Source organism: Theobroma cacao, chromosome 2 (assembly GCF_053813885.1).
Source record: "Theobroma cacao isolate CCN51 chromosome 2, ASM5381388v1, whole genome shotgun sequence".
Taxonomy (NCBI): domain Eukaryota; kingdom Viridiplantae; phylum Streptophyta; class Magnoliopsida; order Malvales; family Malvaceae; genus Theobroma; species Theobroma cacao.
Genome location: NC_142640.1, coordinates 38,805,555 through 38,826,867, shown reverse-complemented (window position 1 = coordinate 38,826,867; position 21,313 = coordinate 38,805,555). Strand labels below are relative to the sequence as shown.

General features: G+C 37.6%; 4 protein-coding genes across 5 annotated transcripts; 2 read left to right on the top strand and 2 right to left on the bottom strand.

Annotated features, from left to right (window-relative positions):
- Positions 1–772: 772 nt before the first annotated feature.
- On the top strand, positions 773–6,461 carry LOC18609300 (Tetratricopeptide repeat (TPR)-like superfamily protein). 2 transcript variants are annotated; one of them, XM_007044335.3, is made up of 14 exons: positions 774–1,048; positions 1,133–1,285; positions 1,394–1,492; positions 2,143–2,244; positions 2,478–2,621; positions 2,998–3,092; positions 3,183–3,312; positions 3,858–3,962; positions 4,975–5,081; positions 5,159–5,210; positions 5,641–5,730; positions 5,824–5,908; positions 5,987–6,051; positions 6,157–6,461. In XM_007044335.3, the coding sequence occupies exons 1-14, from the start codon at positions 959–961 to the stop codon at positions 6,241–6,243; spliced, it is 1,404 nt and encodes a 467-aa protein (XP_007044397.1). In that variant the 5' UTR covers positions 774–958; the 3' UTR covers positions 6,244–6,461. The 2 variants fall into 2 exon arrangements, with proteins under 2 accessions (XP_088659596.1, XP_007044397.1); XM_088803470.1 differs by lacking the exons at positions 5,987–6,051; positions 6,157–6,461 and having other exon boundaries at positions 773–1,048; positions 5,641–5,725.
- Positions 6,462–6,918: 457 nt separating this feature from the next.
- LOC18609299 (Protein kinase superfamily protein) lies at positions 6,919–9,424 on the bottom strand. The gene has a single exon (XM_018115863.2). It carries the CDS (start codon positions 9,092–9,094, stop codon positions 7,196–7,198), a length of 1,899 nt encoding a protein of 632 aa, XP_017971352.2. The 5' UTR covers positions 9,095–9,424; the 3' UTR covers positions 6,919–7,195.
- A 1,393-nt stretch (positions 9,425–10,817) lies between these two features.
- LOC18609298 (uncharacterized) lies at positions 10,818–17,197 on the top strand. The gene is made up of 4 exons (XM_018115615.2): positions 10,818–11,785; positions 14,738–15,343; positions 15,607–15,898; positions 16,811–17,197. The coding sequence occupies exons 1-4, from the start codon at positions 11,144–11,146 to the stop codon at positions 16,846–16,848; spliced, it is 1,578 nt and encodes a 525-aa protein (XP_017971104.1). The 5' UTR covers positions 10,818–11,143; the 3' UTR covers positions 16,849–17,197.
- Positions 17,198–18,099: 902 nt separating this feature from the next.
- CRR28 (Tetratricopeptide repeat (TPR)-like superfamily protein) lies at positions 18,100–20,397 on the bottom strand. Its single transcript, XM_007044332.3, has one exon. It carries the CDS (start codon positions 20,253–20,255, stop codon positions 18,420–18,422), a length of 1,836 nt encoding a protein of 611 aa, XP_007044394.3. The 5' UTR covers positions 20,256–20,397; the 3' UTR covers positions 18,100–18,419.
- Between the last annotated feature and the right edge of the window lie 916 nt (positions 20,398–21,313).

The window sequence follows — 21,313 nt, the reverse complement described above, 5'->3', positions numbered from 1 at the left end:
GTGAACAAGTACATGAGAACAAAGTAAGAGGAAAAAACACTTATATTTCAGGAAAGATTAAGAGGAAGACCTTTTAATTACTTCCATATTTGAGTTATCAAGCTAAACTCTCTGAAACATCTCAAGATGAAAGTAACTTGCAAATTTTGTCGCTTATTCCAAGTTGCTTTCACTACTCTCCTTATGAAATGACTATTCTATAAGAAGCAGTAGTTTTACTTGTATTAGTTGTTTCGCATGGACCATTGCTCCACTTATTCTAATTGTTCCAATGAAGTAGTATTTCACTTGTAATAATTGTTCTCATTATTCCTTGTACAATGTCATGTTATAAAATAATTCTTTAAAAAATAAATATTAACCAAAACAAAGTATCTACAATAAACAAAGAAGTTTATTGAAAAACAGCCCTAGGATAATTAGTTGAGATTGTACCCATTTTAATGGCTAATCTGTCAACAATTAAGATTTGTTTTGTCTAAAACAGTAATTAATTTGTAATTTGTAGTAGCATTAAATGAGTTTGTAGTACATCCAACAAAATCAATGGAATAAAATAATTCCCTCAAAGGAGCCGAATTAAGTTGGATCAAAGAAAATGAAAATTGTGTGATGAATTTTATAAACAGGAATTCCCTTCCAAGCTTTGCATGTGGACCTAGGAGGCACTGTTGCCAGTTGCCATCTCAGGCCCCTAAACAAGCAGACTGAGACAAGTGACAATTACCCACGTTGGCCTTTTAAGGGCCGTTTAGGATCTCTATCAAACATAATAGGACTTTTGTCTACTAGTTTTCCCCTGGCCTTATAATCTTTTCCAACTCCGGTTTTGGATTCCCCGACGCACTTCCGAGCATCACCCACGCTACCATCACTATTTTCATTCCTTGTTAAATATTCTCTTCTCTTCTCTTCTCTTCTCTCCTGTTTCTGTTTCGTTTTGTTTTTTCTCGCAATAATGGAAGGAGTGAAATTCGATAAGTCGGGTTATGAAGTCAAAACCTCTTCTGATTCTTGCATATTTGCAATCAACGCTTACTATCACCAGGTCTTCAATCTTCTCCCTCTCTTTTCAAATTTTTTTCTTTGTTTAGAGTTTCTTGATTGTACTCTGTGCGTGCAACTGTCACAGGTGCTTAGTTATGGCAGAGATAGGAGAGTGATCTTAGAAGCGCCTGTTCATGACAAGGACTGCGTTTTGGCCAACATTTTGGCCGCTCATTTTCTCTTCTCCTCTGACCCTTCTGAGGCTTCTCTCCATATAGAAGCTGCCAAGTCTAGACTTGTAATTTTTTTCTCCTTATATTTGGTTTTCCCTTGGAAGGTGCAAGGAATCCTGACGAGAATCTTGATATTGAATTGCTGCAATTTTCCATTTCTTTGTTTTGAGCAGGAGCAAGCCACCTTTTATGAGAAGGCTGTTTTTGATGTTGTCAATTATTTGATTTCTGAGAATAGAGATGATGATGTAGCCGTGGAATTGCACTCTAAGGTAGATTAGCCTCTAACATTCCTTTTATTCTTTAGCTAAACGCAGTATTTTCTGTTCTCAATGAGATTGGTCTTTACATGACTGATCCCTATTCTTGTTCGTAAAACTAATTCCTACTGTACTACAAGATTTAGTTGTTGCTGCTGCCGCTCATAGAATTTAATCTAGAGCCATTAGTTCGTTATAAGTTTAATGTTAGATGACTTGAGAAAACCTTGTCCTTGCGTTTTCTTGTTATGCCTTAAAAAATATTTGTATGTAAATTAATCTTTCTACTATATTATTGTTATTAGTTACCAGAATTTCGGATAATTTAGCAGGTGTTGTCATGCTTGTCTTGCAACAAGGCATTCCATGATATGATACGAAATTTAAGGGTTTAAATACTAAGACATGGAAAACAGCACAAAGGCTGTGCGTTTCATAAGTGTTTTGCCATATTACCTTGTGTTCTTATTATAGAAGCAGATCATGAATGTCTTGTGGTTGTTAACATGGTTTACATGTTGAATAATTTTAGCAATTTGTAACATGATAGGGGTGGTGTGCAACATTATTAACAATTTTATAGAAGCTTTTCCTTAAAATTTAGGCTTGAGTGTTTGTGCAAATTTTGTTTGTTGTATTTGATTCCCATACATTTATTGCAGCTCTTAAGAGATTTTCCAAGAGATCTTGTTTCATTGAAGAGGGTGCAAGTGCTGTGCTTTTATATGGGTCGACCTGATTTGTCTTTGGGTCTTGTCCAGCAGGTGACTTTTTATCCAGTAAAGAATTATTATTCCTGATTTTTAAATAAAGTGGGGAAATTGTTAGTTTCCAGTAACCATTTTCTTGCAAGTGTCTGTTGCACTTGTGGATTAATGTGTACAACATCTAGCAATATTATGGTTTGCCATATTATGTTGTAATTATTTGTGATTCAAACAACTTTCAGTTTTTCCATGAGCTCTTTTCAGTTGTTACTGATTTGTATATTCAATAGGTTCTACCCCAAAATCAACAAGAAAATTACATATATGGCATGCTTGCATTCCCGCTATTAGAGCTTGGACGAATGGCAGATGCAGAGAGTGCTGCAGAAAAGGGATTTGAGATCAACAAGCAAGACTTTTGGGCACAACATGCTGTAAGTTCTAATTGTTGTGATATGCTTTGAAAAATAGACACTGAATTTATTTCCCGTAGTTTGTATTTGAGGTTTTTGTTTACAATCATAGAATTTATATGCTGAATGAATTTATCTTTGACCATATGCATTTGAAATAGCATCTTCAACTGATTTATTGTTAAGTATACACTAAAAGCACTCCATTGTAATTTGTTTGAAAGCTGTTTCCACTACATTTGTAAAACAAACCAGGGAAAGTTTGGTCATTTCATTCACATCCTGTTTATGACAAAATGAAAGTAATTGTGGTATTAATATTTATTATGTATGCATATAGTATTGCCAGAGGCAGTTAATTCTTCAGCCAATTCTCAGTGTCTGTTTTCTTTTGCAGTTATGCCATGTTCTTCAGTATGAATGTCGTTACAAAGAAGCAGTGCAGTTCATGGAAGAATGCTCATCTTCATGGGGTTCTTGTTCATCATTCATGTATGCCTTTTAGGTCATTTAATGAGTTTTAAGGATACTTTTATTTCTTGTCTTCTCTCAGTTTTAATGAGTTTGAAAAGAAATATCTAGGTTGACCCACAATTGGTGGCATGTGGCTCTTTGTTATTTGGAAGGTCATTCTCCAATTATAAAGGTCAGAGAAATTTACGACCATTGTATATGGAAGGAGTTGGAAAGAAGTGATGCAATCTGTGCAGAGGTACTTTCTTCTCTCTGGCTTTTACCATATTTTCAACTAGACTTGGCAATTTTGTGTTGCATATTGTGTTTAGGTATGATATTAACAATTATCTGGTAAACACGGATATGACTCAATTAATTAAATAGGTCAAGATTCTAAACATATACATGGATACATTTATTACACATGTTACACAACACAACATGATTGATACTTATACTAAAGAAATCGAATTAAATTTTATATGACATGACATGACAAACCCATTTAAACACTATTAACACAATTAATTTATTTAAGTGGGTATCATAAACGGGTTAAACATATCATATTATATGAATTAACACGATAACATGATTAATTAAACAGGTCAAACATGTTTTATGCAGGTTAAGTGGATTTAACCCATTCAAGACACAAAGGATAATAATCTTAAATCCAAACCCGCTTAACTCCATTTCTTTCTTGTGTTGTGTTTATGGGATGAATTCAAAATTGCTAGATCTATTTTCAAAATCACCAAAATTTCGAATTACAAGTTCTGACTTCTCCTGCACATTTAGGTATACCTAAATGCTCTGGGCCTGTTGTTGCGGGTGCATGTGCGGGGAGAGCTAGATTTCTTTGAGGATCGCTTGAAAATATTGGCAGCACATCTAACAGATCAAGTGAGTTGACTCTCATGTACAAGTTTATTTATGTATTGTACTTTTTCATGCTTGTATCAGTTTATAATTGAAATTTTGAGGTTGCAATGTCCTGTGAAATTCTTGAAAACTCTTGTCAAATTTTCTGATAAGTGCCTCTCCTTTCATGTTTGCCTTCTACTGCATCATAAAAGATTTGTTGGCAAATCTAATGAACAATAATTTATATGCATGCTTGGAATTTGGAATAATTGATATGGGTTGCTAAATTTCCATTACCTTGGTTCTGGGTTGCCTCTTGACTGAACCTGAAATTACATTTGAGTTCTTTGTAATTTATGAATTTTTAGTGCATGTGTAGGCATCATAGAACATTGGTATATGATACTGTGGTTGACTGGCTGTCTTCCATAGTGAAGTGGAAGTTTGGACATGTTCTGGAATACATGGTTTATTCATATACCCAGTTTTCTATATGATTTGGTTCTGATTATGTGTATCAGCTCTGGATTAATATCAGCTTCTATTTCTTTGGCAAAGATTTATGCTGGAAAAAACTCAAAACATTTGGAAAGAGTTTGGGGGAAGGATTAACAATATATAAAATTATAATGTACCTTTTCTAGATCCTTAGGTCTTTATCCCCCCTTCACTTAATGCAAATTTGATAGCAGTGTTTTACTGACATATATTAAGCAGTTTCTATGTTCTAGACAGACACAAAATGTCCTAGATGTGATTCTAGCTACTCTCACTTTTGTTACTGTTATTTAATTTGCTGAGTGAAGTCACTTTCTCTTACAGAGACCAAAAAGTGTGAGGATCTAAAGTACTGTATCACATTTATACAACAAGAGGGAGACATTACTATTACTTAAAAACTAAAATGGTACTTCAGGTGTAAACTTCCTTAGGTCATGTTTATTCCTTGTTTTAATGGAAGGCCCAAAGTAAATGCTCTTTCCTTTTGACCCCATACTGTTATGTCATGACCTTGTTGTTTTGTGATGTCTGTGGTCACTGCATTGTTTAGGCTAACTGGTTCATGGAGTGGCACTTTGATGTGTTGATATTATGGGCCTTAGCTTTTACTGGGGAAGTTGCCAAAGCAGAAGATTTATTGAAGGGCTTGAAATCCAGGTTAGAAAGATTTTTCTGTTTCCTTTGTGACATTTTTAAGTGTGGTTGCTTCATTGCTGTTATATTACTCTGTGTAGATTTTCCATGATGAGCAAGAAGAAGCAACAAGTAATGCAAAGAGCAATGCTGGTCTGTTCTGATTGGTTCTTCCTTTGCCATTTATAATAAATTTTTCCAATCGCTGTATTTATACTTTTATGTTTTTACTTTATAAGCAACCTTCAGAGGTGTCTCACTTCTCCCATATAGCTTTAGTTGAACTTTGTAGAGAACCAGAGGTCTTGATATGTGTTTTAAATGGTTAAGATTTTTGTTATTACCTTCACAAAACTCTCTTTATTTTCTCCTTTTTCTCAATGTTTTTAGATGGATTAGAAAATTTTATGATGGGTTTAGGATTTGCAACTATCATCTTATGCAGCCTTAGTTGTGTGAAGTGTCATTCTTATTTCTTCAAGACTCAGCTGTTTTATCGAGATCTAGTTTATTTATCATGCTTCCGCCTATCCTTTTTCCAAGTAATTATCCTTACCTCTCTCTCTTTAAATTTTGTTGTTAGCTTGCGGAAGCCATATACGAGTATGGACAAGGTAATGAAAAACAAGCACTAGAAATACTTGGTCCAGATTTTGATGCTTATAATTGTAAGGTACCATTATCAACTATTAATTTGTTTGTTGGTAATTCGGTTGCATTGTCAAATATCTGGTAAAAAATATTGATTTTTGTTTCTTCATGTCAGATTATTGGGGCTTCTGATGAACAGCTTGATGTATTTAGTGAAGTCTGGTACAGTATGTTGCTGAATACTGGACAAGTTACCAAAGGTAGGACACCTAATCTTGTTGATAGTTATATTTAGTTATTTATGGTGTTTGGTTGCTGACTCACTATCTGAATTATAGCAATTGAATCAATTGAGAAACAGATCCAGAAGAGGGAAGGAGCTCCTTTCCTGTGGCGTCTGCTGGTATATATAACTCTACCTTGACATATATAAGCTGTTTGCTATGCTCATTTAAACATGACATTATGCATATTAATGCATGTGTATATTCTTTTATCTAATGTCCAGGAGACAGGTTATACTCTGAGTGGCAGGCAGGAAGCTGCAACTATTGGTGAGAAAGCCAGAGTATTAGAAGCAGCATATTTCAACTAGCCTCTCTGAGCACAACTTGTCTAGATAAACCATAATCTGGGTGCTTTAGTCTAATAAGAGGTCGAACTATCGTTCACTACCTCAAGGAACCTATCAAAATAACATGTCATGTAAATTACATCATCTGGTTGAATCAACATTTTGACATAACAAGAAAGCACATGAAATGATCTGTAGATTTGCATGAAATCATGAAAACTTCGGCTTTCTGCGGTTCAGTCTGCTCTGCGGTGTCCATGTTTAAGACAACAGTGTGGGTTCGGTAGGGTGATGCAAAGCTTTTTCAGCGCATATGACCGACTTCACACAGGCACCTACCCTGTTTATACAAAGGCCATGCCCTACAGGCTAGAGCTACATGTGGGCAAAAGAGGGCAAGTGAGATTTGAAAAGAAAGTGCATGCCCCGCGAGAAAATTTGAATATGTTTTCCGCCAACTTGGGAACTGGGGCATGGAGGGCAAGCAATAGATTGAAGCTTTCCACGTCAATTAATGGGGTAATGAAAGAGATGAATAATTGTAGCACCCAAGGGAAAAACCAGTTGAGATACAAAGGCTACATCCCATTGCCATTGGCCCCATTTTGCAAGAAAAGTATTATCCTACCAAAATCAGAATGATTCACGCCACTATTAGCTTTGGAATTTTAGTTGGGACGTAGCATTGCACAAAGCTTATTATTACTGCTACTTGACTTGTTCCATGTATGCTTACATTGATTACAATCTCGTGGGGTCTCAAAATTAAATTCCCCCCCAACCACTCCACTGTACATTCCCAAAATTTACTACTTAAGACTTGAACAAACAAAGTAGCTACAGGCGCGGAAAAGAACGTGTAAAACCACAGTAAATATGAAAAAGAAACACCTCTGACACATGATCAGGTCAAATTCCCCACATGTGGACGTGGACCCCTACCTAACCCCCCCCACGTCACGTCAACTCCAAATCAACCCTTTGACACGTCAGTATTACTCCCATTCGAATACGACACTCTAAGCACACGTGTACGGCTCCTGATCCGTTTCAGTTCCTCCACAATCTCCCTCGCATCCGGTCTATCATCCTTATCAGCCGCCACGCACCGGAACGCCAGTTCCGCCACCGCATCAACACCGTCCATCGCTTCCCCATCATGCACCAGAACGGGGTCCACCAGCTGATGCAACAATCCCATCTGGATCTTCGAAACAGCCAAATCAGCCAACGCCATTTCCCTCTTTTCCCTCGTTTGATCCACCGCTTTTAACCCGGAAATCAACTCCAATAGAACGACTCCGAAGCTGTAAACGTCGCTCTTTTCTGTTAACCGGAACGACCGGTGATAATCCGGATCCAAATACCCGGGCGTCCCCTGAGGCCCAGTCCAAACAAAATCCGACTCGGAAGACGAATTTTCAGGGAAAGCCAAAAGCCTGGAAAGCCCAAAATCCCCAACTTTAATTCTCATATCTTTTTCCACAAAAATGTTTGATGACGTAATATCGCGATGAACAATCGGCGTCACGACGGAGAAATGCAAATACTCCATAGCTAGAGCAGTTTGCAAAGCGATTTCAAGCCTCACTTGCCACGTCAGCGAGGTTTTTGAACGGCCGTGAAGGTGGTCAGCTAGGGTTCCATTTGGTACATAATCGTAAACCAAAAGTAACCCTCTAGGGTCGCTGCAATACCCGTGAAGTTTAACGAGATTCGGGTGGTTAATAGAAGAAAGTATTAAGATTTCGTTACAGAAAAATTTGGATGATAAGGCTTTGCCTGACTGGTTGTTTTTGTGGAGGTATTTAACGGCTACGATTCGATTGTCGTAGAGTTGGCCTAAGTAGACGGACCCGAAGCCACCGTCGCCGATTTTGCGTTTTGTGTCGAATTTGTTGGTTGAAGATTCGAGTTCTTCGTAGGTGAAAACGGGCGGGAGGAGACTAGCGGAACGGTGAAGGCGGAGGAATAAAGTTGTTGGGTCTTCTATGGATTGAGATTTGAGTTTATTGGATCGAAAAATAGCTATTATTACTGAAATAATAACGAAAATGCATGTCAAAGTGAAGACAGAGGATAAGATTGCGATTCTGTGAGGGTGATCTACGTGAATCCAAGGTGGGGAAATGGTGGTTTTGGATTGGAAACAAAGGAATTGTTTGTTGGGGTCTGAGGAATTGAAGCCGCAAATACCATTCTTTGATAAACAGTTTTTGCAGCTTGAAAAGTAAGAGTCTTGTGCTTCGTCCCATTCTACTTGAAAACCCATTGTGAACAAGAAATTTTCAAGGTAACCCAAGACATCAGGTTGGCAGCCTTGTTCCGGAAGAGGGCGGGTGGATCCGCAGCCATGGAGGAGTTTGACTGGGTTTTTTATGAGCCCGCATTCCCAGGGGCATTGGCTACAGTTTGGGAGATTTGGAGGGGAACAAGAGTGGAGAACGGATAGTCTTGAACAAGAACCGTCGGAGATTCGAAATGGGGAACCTGAAAGATCGATGGAGTGAGTGGAAATGGAAAGGAAATGGAAAGAAGAGCAATTGGAACGGGGCTTTGTTGGGGGTTGGGGGGAGAGAGTGAGGGAAGTGGAGTTGGGTTCATATCTGAGTAAAGCAAAAGAGAAGTTGTTAATGGAGATAGTAGAGTAAGGAGTGGAGCATTTGATGTGGAAAGAGGGGTGGCCACAGCCCGGTGAGAGAGAGAAAGGGAAAGGGGGAGTAGAAGTGAAGGGTGGACATGGGGATCTAGAGAAGGTTTCTGGATGAGAGGAACATGAGTGATGAGTTACAGTAGCTTCAGCGACCAGCTGATGAAGAGAGATGAAGAGGATGGCGGTTAATACAGAGGAGATTGATGGTGGTGGAGGCATGAAGGAAGATGGGAGACTTTGCAAGTGATAGAGGTCATCAAAGGGTCAAAGGTAGGGATCTGAATCTGAATTGTTGAGCGCTATCTATGTTTGCCTTGCGTGGTTGCCTAGGTCCTTGGAGTCTTGGAGTGGAGAGGGAGAGGGAGAGGAAGACTTCAATTCGGTATCGTGGTGAGGGAAGCAGGGTGGGGAAGGAGTTGTCACGTGAACTGAGGTGAGGTGAAGACAAGAAAAAGGAAAAAGAATGGGCGCTGGCCCGAGGAAAGCCAAGGGTCAGGGTGAAGGAAAATACTGGCCCTACTTTCCTTGCTTTCTTTATCTTTTTTTCAGAACGGCTTGCTTTTTGAATGTGTGCAATCGCTTTGATTTAGGGTCTAATTTTAAATATATAAAAGAAATGGTAACTTTGGAAATTGCCATTTACTACCATGATAGTCACTTGTAATAAACATATGTAATAAATTGGGATGAGATGGAGTATTCGAAGTGTAAATGTTTGAGGATCTTGAGGAAACCCCCATCTTACAATGGCATCATATCCCATGAAATTCCTTCGGAAATTTCATGTCTTAGTAGTGTCAAGACTGGGAAGGTTCACGCCGTTCACGGGACACTGTTTTTATTTTTATATTTTCGTTTTCTGGGAAACTAATAATAATAATAATAAAGAAAAAACGAAACTACTCTGCATAGCTTAGGTGTAAACCCTTTCTTCAAACTAGAGTATTAAACATTTGTTGGGTTCACACATAGATAAAAAGCATAAGCTAAAAGACTTAAACAAATCCACTGACCAGAGCACCACGCCCCCTATTTAGCTGGGGTCTTTCAGTGGAATCTGGAACTGTGCGTGGTGGTCTAATTCCCCAGAGCCTACACCCTACAGTACTTAACACTAATCTAAATTGCTGCCTCTGCCTCTGCGTCTTGTTAAAATTTTAGTAAGGTTGAAATTTTAAGTATTTGTATTGACACCAACACTGGGCTTGATTACTTTTTTGGGAATTATGCAGGCGTGGAGCTTGTTGCATATAAACAATATTTTGGGCTTTAAACAGTATGCCATTTCAATAGTTTTGGAGCTGGCCATTAAAGAACAGGAATTTGAAATTATGTATGTAATGTCACCCTGTGATTTGGGATAAAAGGCCCTTTTCCTCTCTCAATGTGTAGATTGAATCTTCCATTATTGCGGGAAGGTTTGCGCCCTTCTTGAAAACCCAAGTATAACATTTTCCTGGAAGATTTGTAGGCAATGACGAATATAGATCTTGACTTACTGTACGTTTCATGATCATTTTTCTTTTCTTGGGTGAGGTTAAAAAGGGTAAAAATAGAAGGGGCATCAGCCGTGCCATCATTCTTAAAAATTTGTATGCAGTAAAATAATGTTTCCTTCAATATTCAAACTTGAGTAGGGCAGCGGCTGATGATGTTTCCCCAAACCTTTTCATGTATGAACGCTGCCGCTGATCTATATAGATTTTAGAAATGAAGTCATGGTCTAAAGCTGAGCTTCTAGAGGTAGGGGGAACTGGGAATACAAGACCTTCCTCCAAATGGCCAGACCCACGCGTCATACAACGAAATACTTGCACCCTCGTCGCCCCATAAATTGGATGCCGCGTTCTTTAGTCTGCCACATCATCATCCTATCCGAGCGCGTGGGTAATTGACCATTTGCGTTGTAAAAAACGATGGCATGTACCCGGAACTTTCGTCGTCAACCCCAAGATTTAGACTCCTCTTTGGTCATTTCCCCTTCATCTTCTTCGGGCCCTGCTTTCGCATCCTTGCTAACTAAGAAACTAAATAATTCCTACTAGTTTAATCCTTACAAGAAATATCAAACAAATCATTCCTTTATCATTTACCCACAGAATCTGGATTAATTAATCCCATGCATCTCCTGGCCCCTCTCCACTCTTTCTAGGCAAAAGAACACCCTTTTTTCTGCCTCTGTGTACATAAGAATATTTCTTCACTTATAAAACGCCCTTTTCCATTAAATTCTTTTTCTATAACTTCTAAGCTTGGTCTTGTTCGTACATGGAGATCTTTACAAAAACAAAGGCTGTGAAACTCAGAAGCCACCTGGAGAAGTACCTAGTGGCCGACGATGATCAAGCAACCGTCCGTCAAAGCCGCAACGGCTCAGGAAAAAGAGCTAGGTGGTTCGTCGAGCTTGTCCAAGATAAACCCAACGTTATCCGCCTCAAAAGCTGTCATGGCAAGTACCTCACAGCCACCGATTTACCCTTTCTTTTGGGCATGACAGGTAAAAAAGTGCTGCAAACGGTACCCTATAGGATGGATTGGAAACTCCAGTGGGAGCCTATAAGAGACGGGTTCCAGATCAAGCTGAAAACCTGGTGCGGTAAATTTTTACGTGCCAACGGAGGGACACCTCCATGGAGGAACTCCATCACTCACGACGAACCTCATACTGGCGCTACGCAGAAATGGATATTATGGGATATGGAGGCAGTGCAGGTGCCAGAGTCCGGGTCGTTCATGGAGTATTTGTCGTCAGTTTCGAGCTTTTCGTCAGTGTCTGATGAAGTTTTGGAGGCTTTGAGCGATGATATTTTAGGGTCAGGTGCTCACTCGCCTATTTCGGTCGTGTCATCGGTGAATTCTCCAAGGTTTTCAATCGTTTCAACAGGGTCGCCGAAATTGTCAGCCAAACAGGTACTTTTTTTTCCCTGAATAAACTTGTTAATTTAAGTTTTCTTACTTGATTGGTATCAAGGTTTAATTAAAAGGAAGTTGATTCAATTATTGATCGTAGAAGAAAAGACAGAAAGCTATATCAGGTTATTACTTTTGACGATCTATCTACACCAAATAAAACCAAAGTTACTTTCAATCCATAGGGATGAAATCGTAGTGAATGCATATCGTGGGTAGAGCTAAATTTTGACTGACTGGGTTCAGCAAAACAGACTTTTTCTTGTTTGCCTAATGCAAACACATTATCATCTATAGTACTAAAACATGCACGAAAGGGACACAAACTATATTTGTATTATTGTTAGAATCAGACGTTTAATATGTAATTGTGAATAGAGAGAGTTCACACACTGTTTATCAACGTTTCCTTTAAGCAAAGAAGGATAATAGGTGCAATACACCATTCCAGAAGTTCTTAGGGGATGTCCATGGCTTGCGTTGAGTCTTCCATATTGCAAGTGTATTGGATGGTTTCGGGGTTCTATAAAAGATAGGGAGCACTCACTAATTAGTGGGCTAATCTCTTGGATTGCGATGCAAATCCAATATGACTAGTGTTTTTCAATGCTGATGAGGATAATCATTTTAGTTTAGATAATGGATCAAATTTGTTATTTGGTGTAATTTTATCACTATCCTTTTTCATTTGGTTAAAAGATTGTCAAAAATTAAATGATAAAAGAATATTTCATGAACTAATAGATGAATATTCTAACTTTCAACAATTTTCAAACAGAATTAAAAAAAATTCAATTATAAACTTACACTTGTTTAAAAATAAAATGGTAAATTTAATCAATTACCCTAAAATATAATTCGTAATTTTAAATTTAATCTCAAAATATTATAATGTAAAAAACTTAGGAGCAATATATTATGGCGTCAGATCATCCATATACAGAGGTGTGAATCCCTTGAAAAGGTGTGAGGATTGATGAAGACATTTGTTAGTGATAGTTACATGTGCAATAAGTTTCATACTATGTATATGTTTTTATATACAGACGAAATATACGTAACAAATTCATGTAATATAAGTATGAACACACCAAAAAGAAACAATAATAAAAATAATGTGTGTAAGTATGCTAGTTCATTAACAATTTAATCAAATTTCTTTACCAAATCTACTCCTTTAAACAAACTACAAAATCAACAAACAAGCACATGAACAGGAGTAAAATATAGGGTGTAATATAGCAACAAGAGAGAGATACATATATAAACTCGAGTTGGAAATCAGTATTTTCATATAGGGCAATGACTACAAGTCAAGTAGTAGTAATCTTAGACTAGGACATGAGAGTCCCTATAGATATGTGTTTATTCCTCTGGGCGTTAAACCATTAGTTAAAATAGTAAAAAAAATGAATTAATAATTAGTCAGAGCATGCTGAATGGTGGCAGGATTAATCACACTCCACTTCACCAACCCTCCCGCACTAGCTTTGTTAAACAAAAAACAAAAAAACTTTGAGTTTGAGGTCCATAATCATGCCTTTTTGCTCGTGAATCCTGCACCTTGGCGGGTATAAGTCTCTTTCTTTCACGGTTGATATAAATTAAGGCAATCGTAGACCCTTTTCTCTCTATGTATATACTATTATTATTATTATTATTATGTAGAAAAAGTAAAATAAAACATTCCTTGAGCAATTTACAAAAAGAAAGAAAAGATTGTGAGATATTGTATAGGCCCAATTGTGGTGAATCTCCGCCTACCATCCTTAAAACAACCGACCGGTTAAGTAATGGCGTCACAGTAGCTGAAAAATGAAAGCCTATCCCGAGTGGGGTTCACCTTCGAAAGATTGCTGAGTCATGGACAATGAATGATTCCTTGAATCACCTTTCCTTTGTTGTTTTGTCCGTATGAAAACTGAATATGTACAAACCTTCTTGTCTTTAGCCACATGATTTAAGAAGTGGGCAAAGACGTGAAGCATACGCTAATTGATTTTCTCATTATAAATAATTTCAAATGTCTCTTAGTTTTTTCTTTTTTTTGAAAAATAAGATTAGATTGAGCTCTTATAGATACAATCAACTGATCGGAGCCGACAGTGATCAGTCACACGGTTTAATTGGTCGACATCTGTTATTTGAGTGATAGTTATAATTGAGGGAGTAGGTCGATAGTCGAGGTTAGAAGTCTTTAGATAAAAAAATGGATTTTCTATCCTATTTTAAAATATTGAAAATTGACTAGTTGAAAACAGGTAAAACTTAGTTTTTGGGACTTAAACTATCTTAATGTTTATTATTAATCAATTTAGAATTCAATTAAAGACTTTTGTAATAACTCTACTGTTAGATACCATGACAATCAAGTTTTATTTTTTAATATTTCTTTTTTCTTTCGCTCGCCCCTGAGCGGCATCGGCAGGGCTGTAGATCTGGCCGCCCGGGGAATGGGTCGGAAAAAAATAAAAAAAAAACCTTTAATTAGCTACATATGACATATGATAAAATTTGTCCACATGGATAAGGACACATAGTAACTTTGTAAATATCAAGGACATCCGTTAAACATATTGATAGTAAAGTTAAGAATCCTTGATTTAATTAACTTTTAAACCTTTAAAAGTGATTTTATTTAAAGAAAACTGAAGAAAAGGTGAGATAATGCTTCCCTTCAATCCAATATGGCCCAAGTATACTCACACGAAACTTGGGCGAAATCTTTAACCTTAAATGAAGGAAATCTGCCACGTAATTGCCGCGTGTGCATGATTCGTTCCACAGTGGCTGGCGCTGACTGGCACCCATCTACCCACCCTCACTTTCCCTCGTATTTTAAAGACTTCATCTCCAGTAAATAAAAAAATAATAATTAGGATAATAATAGGAGAAAAGTCTGGTCTTTGTTTAATCACTTCCTCTTCCTTCTTCTTCCATTTTTTTCAACAGGTCAATTCCAACAATTACCGGACGGGAATGGATTTGTTCCTCAACGCCAAAGCGGTGCGTCTCCGCAGCCACCACGACAAGTATCTCCTCGCCGAGGAAGACGAGGATTCCGTTACTCAAGACCGAAACGGATCCTCCAAAAACGCCCGATGGACCGTCGAGTTCGTCCCCGGATCCCAAAACATCATCCGCCTGAAAAGCTCTTACAACAAGTATCTCACTGCCTCGAACCAACCCTTTTTACTTGGGATGACCGGTCGAAAGGTGATTCAGTCACTCCCTAGGAGGCTCGACTCATCGGTCGAGTGGGAACCCATTAGAGAAGGGTCTCAGGTTAAGCTCAAGACTCGGTACGGTAACTTCTTGAGAGCAAATGGAGGGTTACCGCCTTGGAGGAACTCGGTGACGCACGATATTCCTCATAGGACTGCTACACAAGATTGGGTGTTGTGGGATGTGGATATTGTGGAGATTCAAGTCAAGTCTCCAGGGAGTGGCCATCAGCCCTCGTTTCCTCCTGCTATTCGTCACGCTGATTCATTGGACTTTGAATTTACTTCGCCTTCTGCAGTTTCAGGCAAATCTGGAAACTTTTCTAGACAAGAGGTTGAAAGATCTAAACTTGTCTTTAACCTTTTGTTAGTATTTCTTAATCATCAATTACGGTATTTGATACACATTGGTTGTACATTCATTTAGCTTGCAATCTAGTATCAGAGTTAGGGCAGGGCCAAAGTTATTTCTTGAAATCTATTCTTTTAATAATTTAACTTTTGGGTTAATTGTTTTTTCATTTCATTTGTTTGATATGTAGCCAAGTGATTCTTATGTGGGTTTTTTACTCAAATTTTTATTTTTTTTATTTGTAGTCAAGTGATTCATACGTGGGTTCACCGCCAAAATCGGAAGGTCGGACAATATACTACCATGTAGCAGATGATAATGGGGAGGTTGATGATGAGGCAGTGGAGGGTTACTCTTTTAGTTTTAAGGGTAATAGTGTGGATGAATTGACTCACAAATTGAAGGAAGAGTCAGGCCTTGAGGATGTTGTGGTGTGTACTCGCAGTCCGTTAAATGGGAAGCTTTTTCCTCTTCGCTTGCAGCTTCCTCCCAACAATGCAGATATGCATGTTGTTCTAGTTCCATTAGCATCAAAAGGTGAGACTTCTCGTTGAGTTGCTATGATTTTTCTATCAACTCTTTTCAATACATGTTATGCTTAATGCATATGCATAGTAAATTCTCTCTTCCATTTGTGATAGAAGTTGAATTTCTTATCATGAAGTTGAGAGCTTAATAAAGTCGATGCGATAAATAATATTGATGTGTATTGCCATTTTGCTTGCCTTTCTTATGTGTTCATACTTCGATTATCTATTAGTCATGTTCTGCTTGGTGGACTAGTTGCAACTTGCAAAGAACAATTGCAATATGTTAAGTATTTGCAAATGTAATTCTTGTATAGGTCCAAATACGCTGCCTTCACAATCTTAACACCAAATATGTGTATTAAGGGATGTGGTCTATTTGTTGTGACAGAAAATTTATTGAAAGAAAGAAGTTCCTTTTCTTTTCTTTGCTTGCAGAAGTAAAATGAAATGAGAGAAAAGAATTATAACTGGTTTAATTTACCAGTATGCTGCTTACAAGTGAAGATAGAGAAGGAAAATTTTGAAAAAGAACAAATTGGAAAATATATAAATTTGACTTACGACACTATCATTTTCTCTGATCTTTCCAACTTGGTTTAGTTTTTGCGAGGCCAACAAAATACCGGGCATCTTTCTATTTCTCCACCTAACTTTTGCCATTTCCCCACTCTCTCCTAACAGGCATAGCCTTGGGGAAATGTTTTGGAACAGTTTAATGTTAACTGCATCTGATTCGATAAATTCTTTTAACATAATATTGAGACGTTTCTTTTTCACTATATCATCTGTATAGCTCCATTGGTTATGGTGGCCTTGTAATACCTTATATTTTCTTGGCCCTTTCTTTCTGCTTCATATGACATGGTTTCTCTTTATCTATGTGCCTTATCATTTACTTTCTTTTCTTTGGGTGTTGCAGTGGCGAGAGATTTTGCAAAACAAGGAATTAATTTGTGAGCTGCTTTGAAGGAACTTCATAGTTTTGTTCACGACACAGATTCAAAAATACATGCTCTGTACATTCTACTTAAGTCTCTTCTTATGCTAGCTAAAAGCATTCAGTGAGTAACCTTCATCCCGTTGCATTTTCACTGCGATAAAGTTGGGTAAAATCCAGTAGAGAGTAATGTTCTTGCTTTAGCAGAGGATAATTATAGCACACTGCCAACAAATTTATCCTTTGTAAAATATTAATTTTGATACTTGCGTCCTTATGTGCTTCATTAATTGGTTTTTGATGTAGAATTTTTTGGCCAAACATATTTCAAATTCAAGATATGGATGACTGATTGCTTGTTATCTCCAACTTCCTGCAGTTTCTATGTTTGACCAATAAGGTATTATGGAGCTTATGTTGTTACAAAATTGGCTCATGGTTAATCAATGAAATTATTGCAGTTGATTTTAGTTGCTGTGCTATGAACTTGTCTTATTTTATGTTACCATTAGCACATAAAACGTTTGCAGCAGACTGCAAAATCAAGTGGCTTTAAGCTTCAAGCGTTGTACTTGAAAACATGATGTTGTCATAAACATTAAAGGGGGATTATGGTTTGGTTATTTCTTCACAGGAAAGTAGCAACTAATTTTCAAGAGAAAATAATTTAGCTGTAGAAGGGCAGTAAATTTCCAATTTTCACGGTTGTTAAACAACTTGGAGCAGTTTTATTCGCAAATGGTGGTTAAATGATTTTTGGGAGCAATCTAAAATCTGATGACTTTGGACGCATGACAGGCTGGAGTGGGAACCGGGAAGTCAAGATTTGCCAATGCAAGCAGAAGCAAGTGGTTCAAACAATGGAACTAAAATTGATAAATGGGAGTGGCTGTCGTAAGCCATTATCTATTTATTTATTTAATGATAAAGTTAAACTCAATATATTGACCTTGAGCTGAAGCCAACTTAAAAGCAGGAAAACCATCTTAAAAGCAGGAAAACCATCTTTCTTCTCCTGCTAGCCATCCTGGCAGAATGAGATCTATTCAATGTGAGGGAGAGGGAGGCACATGAGAAAGCATTTTCTTAGCTGTACAGCTCTCATCTATCCTTGTCCGAATCCCAGAACTGCATCCTATTATACCGATTGCCCATTTTCATCTTAAGATGATGATGAAACCATGTCCAGTTGACCTCGGATAAGGCACTTCCAGTAAGTTCATTGGAGTCAATTGTTACACAGTTATACGCATACATGATTGCAATACAAGTATTATAATTGAGCTTCAGCAACAGAATTAGGTATGTATATAGACTTCTTCAAGAGGCAAAAAGAAGATGTTGAGATCTCAGCTTGTTGCAACAGATTGGCTGTCCTGTCCGTATCACGGATGTCATATGTTAGCAAGCAATGAATGCATCCAAAGGAAAAAAAAAAATTATTTCATAACCTCTTCCTGTTGTGATTTCAGTTACATGATACAGCAGCACGACACAACCGTCTAACTGTATCTTAGCTTCAATAGATATTCTAAAATTTATGTCATGTACATTGTGCAACTTACACATTGCTTTACACTTCAAACAATCATCACCAATAATCCAAGCATGAGCAGGAGCCATCCTTAAAGTGATGAAATCTGGCACGATCACGTACAAAAATCTCAACCTTGAAAATTCTAGAGATCAATTTAGTTACCTCATGGCAGTCATTGCATACCCGAAGATTTTTAAAAATACGTATTGGCATGCCTGGTTGCAACTTCAAAAGGCCCAAAGCAATGGCAATTCTTTCACTGTGCAGCCTAAGAGAATGTTGTCTAGTCTCATCAAGCTCATCAACCATAGGTGCTTGTGAATGGTCAGGTGAATACCCTACCGACGCTAGTTTTTCATCAATCACATTTAGCATCTGGTATATTTCTTTAGTTTGAGGATGAGATGTGTCCCCTGCGAAAAGTTCATGAGCAACACCATCTATCTCAAGTGAGCTACAACCAGGCTCTTTTGTTACACCTTTATCAGTCATCAATTTCCTTACCAATCCAACATCATCCCACCTGCTAGCTGAAGCGTAAACTCTTGATAACAGCACAAAGACACCACTGCCAATGTCTCCTTCTGATTCAAGGACTTGGTTGGCCAACTCTTCACTTAGCTCAACACTTCCATTCTTCTTACAACAAGCATCAAGAAGACTTCTCCAGATAACAGCATCAGGTCTCATAGGCATCGTTGATACAATGTCAAGAGCGTCATCAATAAACCCAGCACGGGCCAGAAGATCAACCAAACACCCATAATGCTCTAATCCAGGTTTAATCTCGTAATCATTAATCATCAAATCAAAAAACTCACGACCCTTAAAAACCATGCCTTTGTGATTACAAGCACTCAAAACACCAACAAATGTAATAGAATTCGGCCTGAAACTCTCCGTCCTAATCATTTTATCAAAACATCCTATTGCCTCATCAGCTTGGCCGTGCATTGCAAATCCTAGGATCATATGATTCCATGAAGTTAAATCACGTCTCGGCATCCTCTCAAAAACCTGCTGAGCTAATTCCAAAGATCCACATTTGCAATACATATCCACCAACGAATTGTTGATCAAAACATCGCTACATAAATCAAAATCACACTTATTCAACAAATAAGCGTGAGCCCACGCGCCCAAAGACAAAGCCCCAAGACCAGCACAAGCGCTTATAACACTTTGCAGTGTGTACCCATCAGGATCGAACCTATTTTGCATTTCACGGAACAGTTCTAAAGCAGTATTAAACTTACCAAACTGAGCAAAACCTTCAATCAAAACATTCCAAGAAACCAAACTTCTTCCAGACATTTTAACAAACACTTTTTCAGCTAAGTCCAAACACCCACAACTTGCATATAAATGAATCAAACTGTTATTCACATAAACATCGGAACCAAACCTATGTTTCAAAGCATGGGCATGAACTTGTTTCCCTTCAGAAAAAGCGAACAAGTAAGCGCAACCTTTCAAAACAAACGGAAATGTATGCTTGTCAGGGAAAACCAGAGCTTGCTCTAGCATTTCCTGATAAAGTCTAATGGCTTGTTCTTTGTTGTTAACATTAAGGGCACAAGCTCTTATAAGAGTGTTCCACATGAAGGAATTGGGGTTTTCAACTTGATTGAAAAGCAGAAGGGCGTAGTTGAAGTCAAGGGAGGAAGACAGAAGGAGAATTTGAGAGTATAAAAAGAGGGTTTTTGGATGGTGAGGTGAGGCGGAACGGAGGGTTTGGGCGTGGATTTGTTTGAGTGAAGACATGTTCGTGCATTGTTTCAAGGCTAAGAGGATGCGGCCGTGGTGGTCGAATGAAGAAGCATTTTGGGTGTTGATGGTTTTAGATGGAAGAAGTTGAGGAGGTGAGCTTGGCGCGGTTGCCAGCGCCATGGGGAGTTCAGTTGGAACTAGGGAGTTAAGAGCAGAGGATTTGATTGGTTGTTCCAATCACGGAGCCAAGATGACACGTTCAAAGTTGGGAGATTTTTCCATGGAATGGATTTGTTTGGCTGGAGTTGCGAGCCAGGCATGCCATGGTGATAATCATGAGCCTTATGGGCCGCCTAGGTCCAACGTTTGACAGATCATACTGTTTACATAACAAAATGAAGTTTTAAGTTTAATGTAGGTTTGCTTGATAATTGGAAATTGTTTTTTCTTATCATAAAGTTTTTCAGTGTTATAACACTATAAGAATTTCAAATTTCAAAAATATTATATATCATAAACTTGAAAAATAACTAAAAACATATCCATAATAAAATTAAATATCTTATAAATTTTCCACATAATTATACTCGTAATCTTAAACGATAACATCCTTGGCTTTTAAAGTTAGAGACCTCCATTAACATTTATAGAGCACAGGATTTTTGCTTAACAAATAAAAGCATCCGTTAACCAGACACTATATGATAAATTAAAAAATGTCTTTAAAGTAGTTGTTGAAATAACTCGTCTTAAAAAGAGATAAATTTGTCAAAATATTTCTGAGACAAAGGTTGGAATAATGTGAACTCACCTTCAAAATTTATGATCAAGTGTTTTATGACCTATGAGTTATGATTCATAATTGTTGTCATATAGCTCCAAGCTTGTGTCCCAAGAACATTTCAGTATTATGTAAACTATACTCCATGAGAAAAGTACATAAGATTTAATTAATCCAAAGTTGTTGACAATTTTATAAAGTTAAAATTCAAATAATTTGTTGATAACTTTGTACCTCTTTAGGTAGCAATCTTATCGTCTCATTTGTGTTGTATATATTCATCCAACAACAATATGCGTTTAACTTTTCTCTGCATATCAAACTATCTAATCCCAATTTTCACCTTACAGGAACCATCAAACGGTTCCCAAACCATCATGGAACAAAATCCATCAAACCATTACCACATTCTTGTCTTTCTTTTCCCCCTTTTCACCAATTTTTTGTATTTAAACTT

Bases quoted from the DNA above. Each gene is read 5' to 3' on its own strand.
- CRR28 (XM_007044332.3), bottom strand. From the start codon at position 20,255: ATGGCGCTGGCAACCGCGCCAAGCTCACCTCCTCAACTTCTTCCATCT.
- LOC18609300 (XM_007044335.3), top strand. From the start codon at position 959: ATGGAAGGAGTGAAATTCGATAAGTCGGGTTATGAAGTCAAAACCTCT. The intron at 3,313-3,857 runs GTACTTTCTTCT...CTGCACATTTAG, and splicing joins GTGATGCAATCTGTGCAGAG to GTATACCTAAATGCTCTGGG. The intron at 3,963-4,974 runs GTGAGTTGACTC...TGCATTGTTTAG, and splicing joins CAGCACATCTAACAGATCAA to GCTAACTGGTTCATGGAGTG.
- LOC18609299 (XM_018115863.2), bottom strand. From the start codon at position 9,094: ATGCCTCCACCACCATCAATCTCCTCTGTATTAACCGCCATCCTCTTC.
- LOC18609298 (XM_018115615.2), top strand. From the start codon at position 11,144: ATGGAGATCTTTACAAAAACAAAGGCTGTGAAACTCAGAAGCCACCTG. The intron at 15,344-15,606 runs GTTGAAAGATCT...TTTTATTTGTAG, and splicing joins GAAACTTTTCTAGACAAGAG to TCAAGTGATTCATACGTGGG. The intron at 15,899-16,810 runs GTGAGACTTCTC...TGGGTGTTGCAG, and splicing joins AGTTCCATTAGCATCAAAAG to TGGCGAGAGATTTTGCAAAA.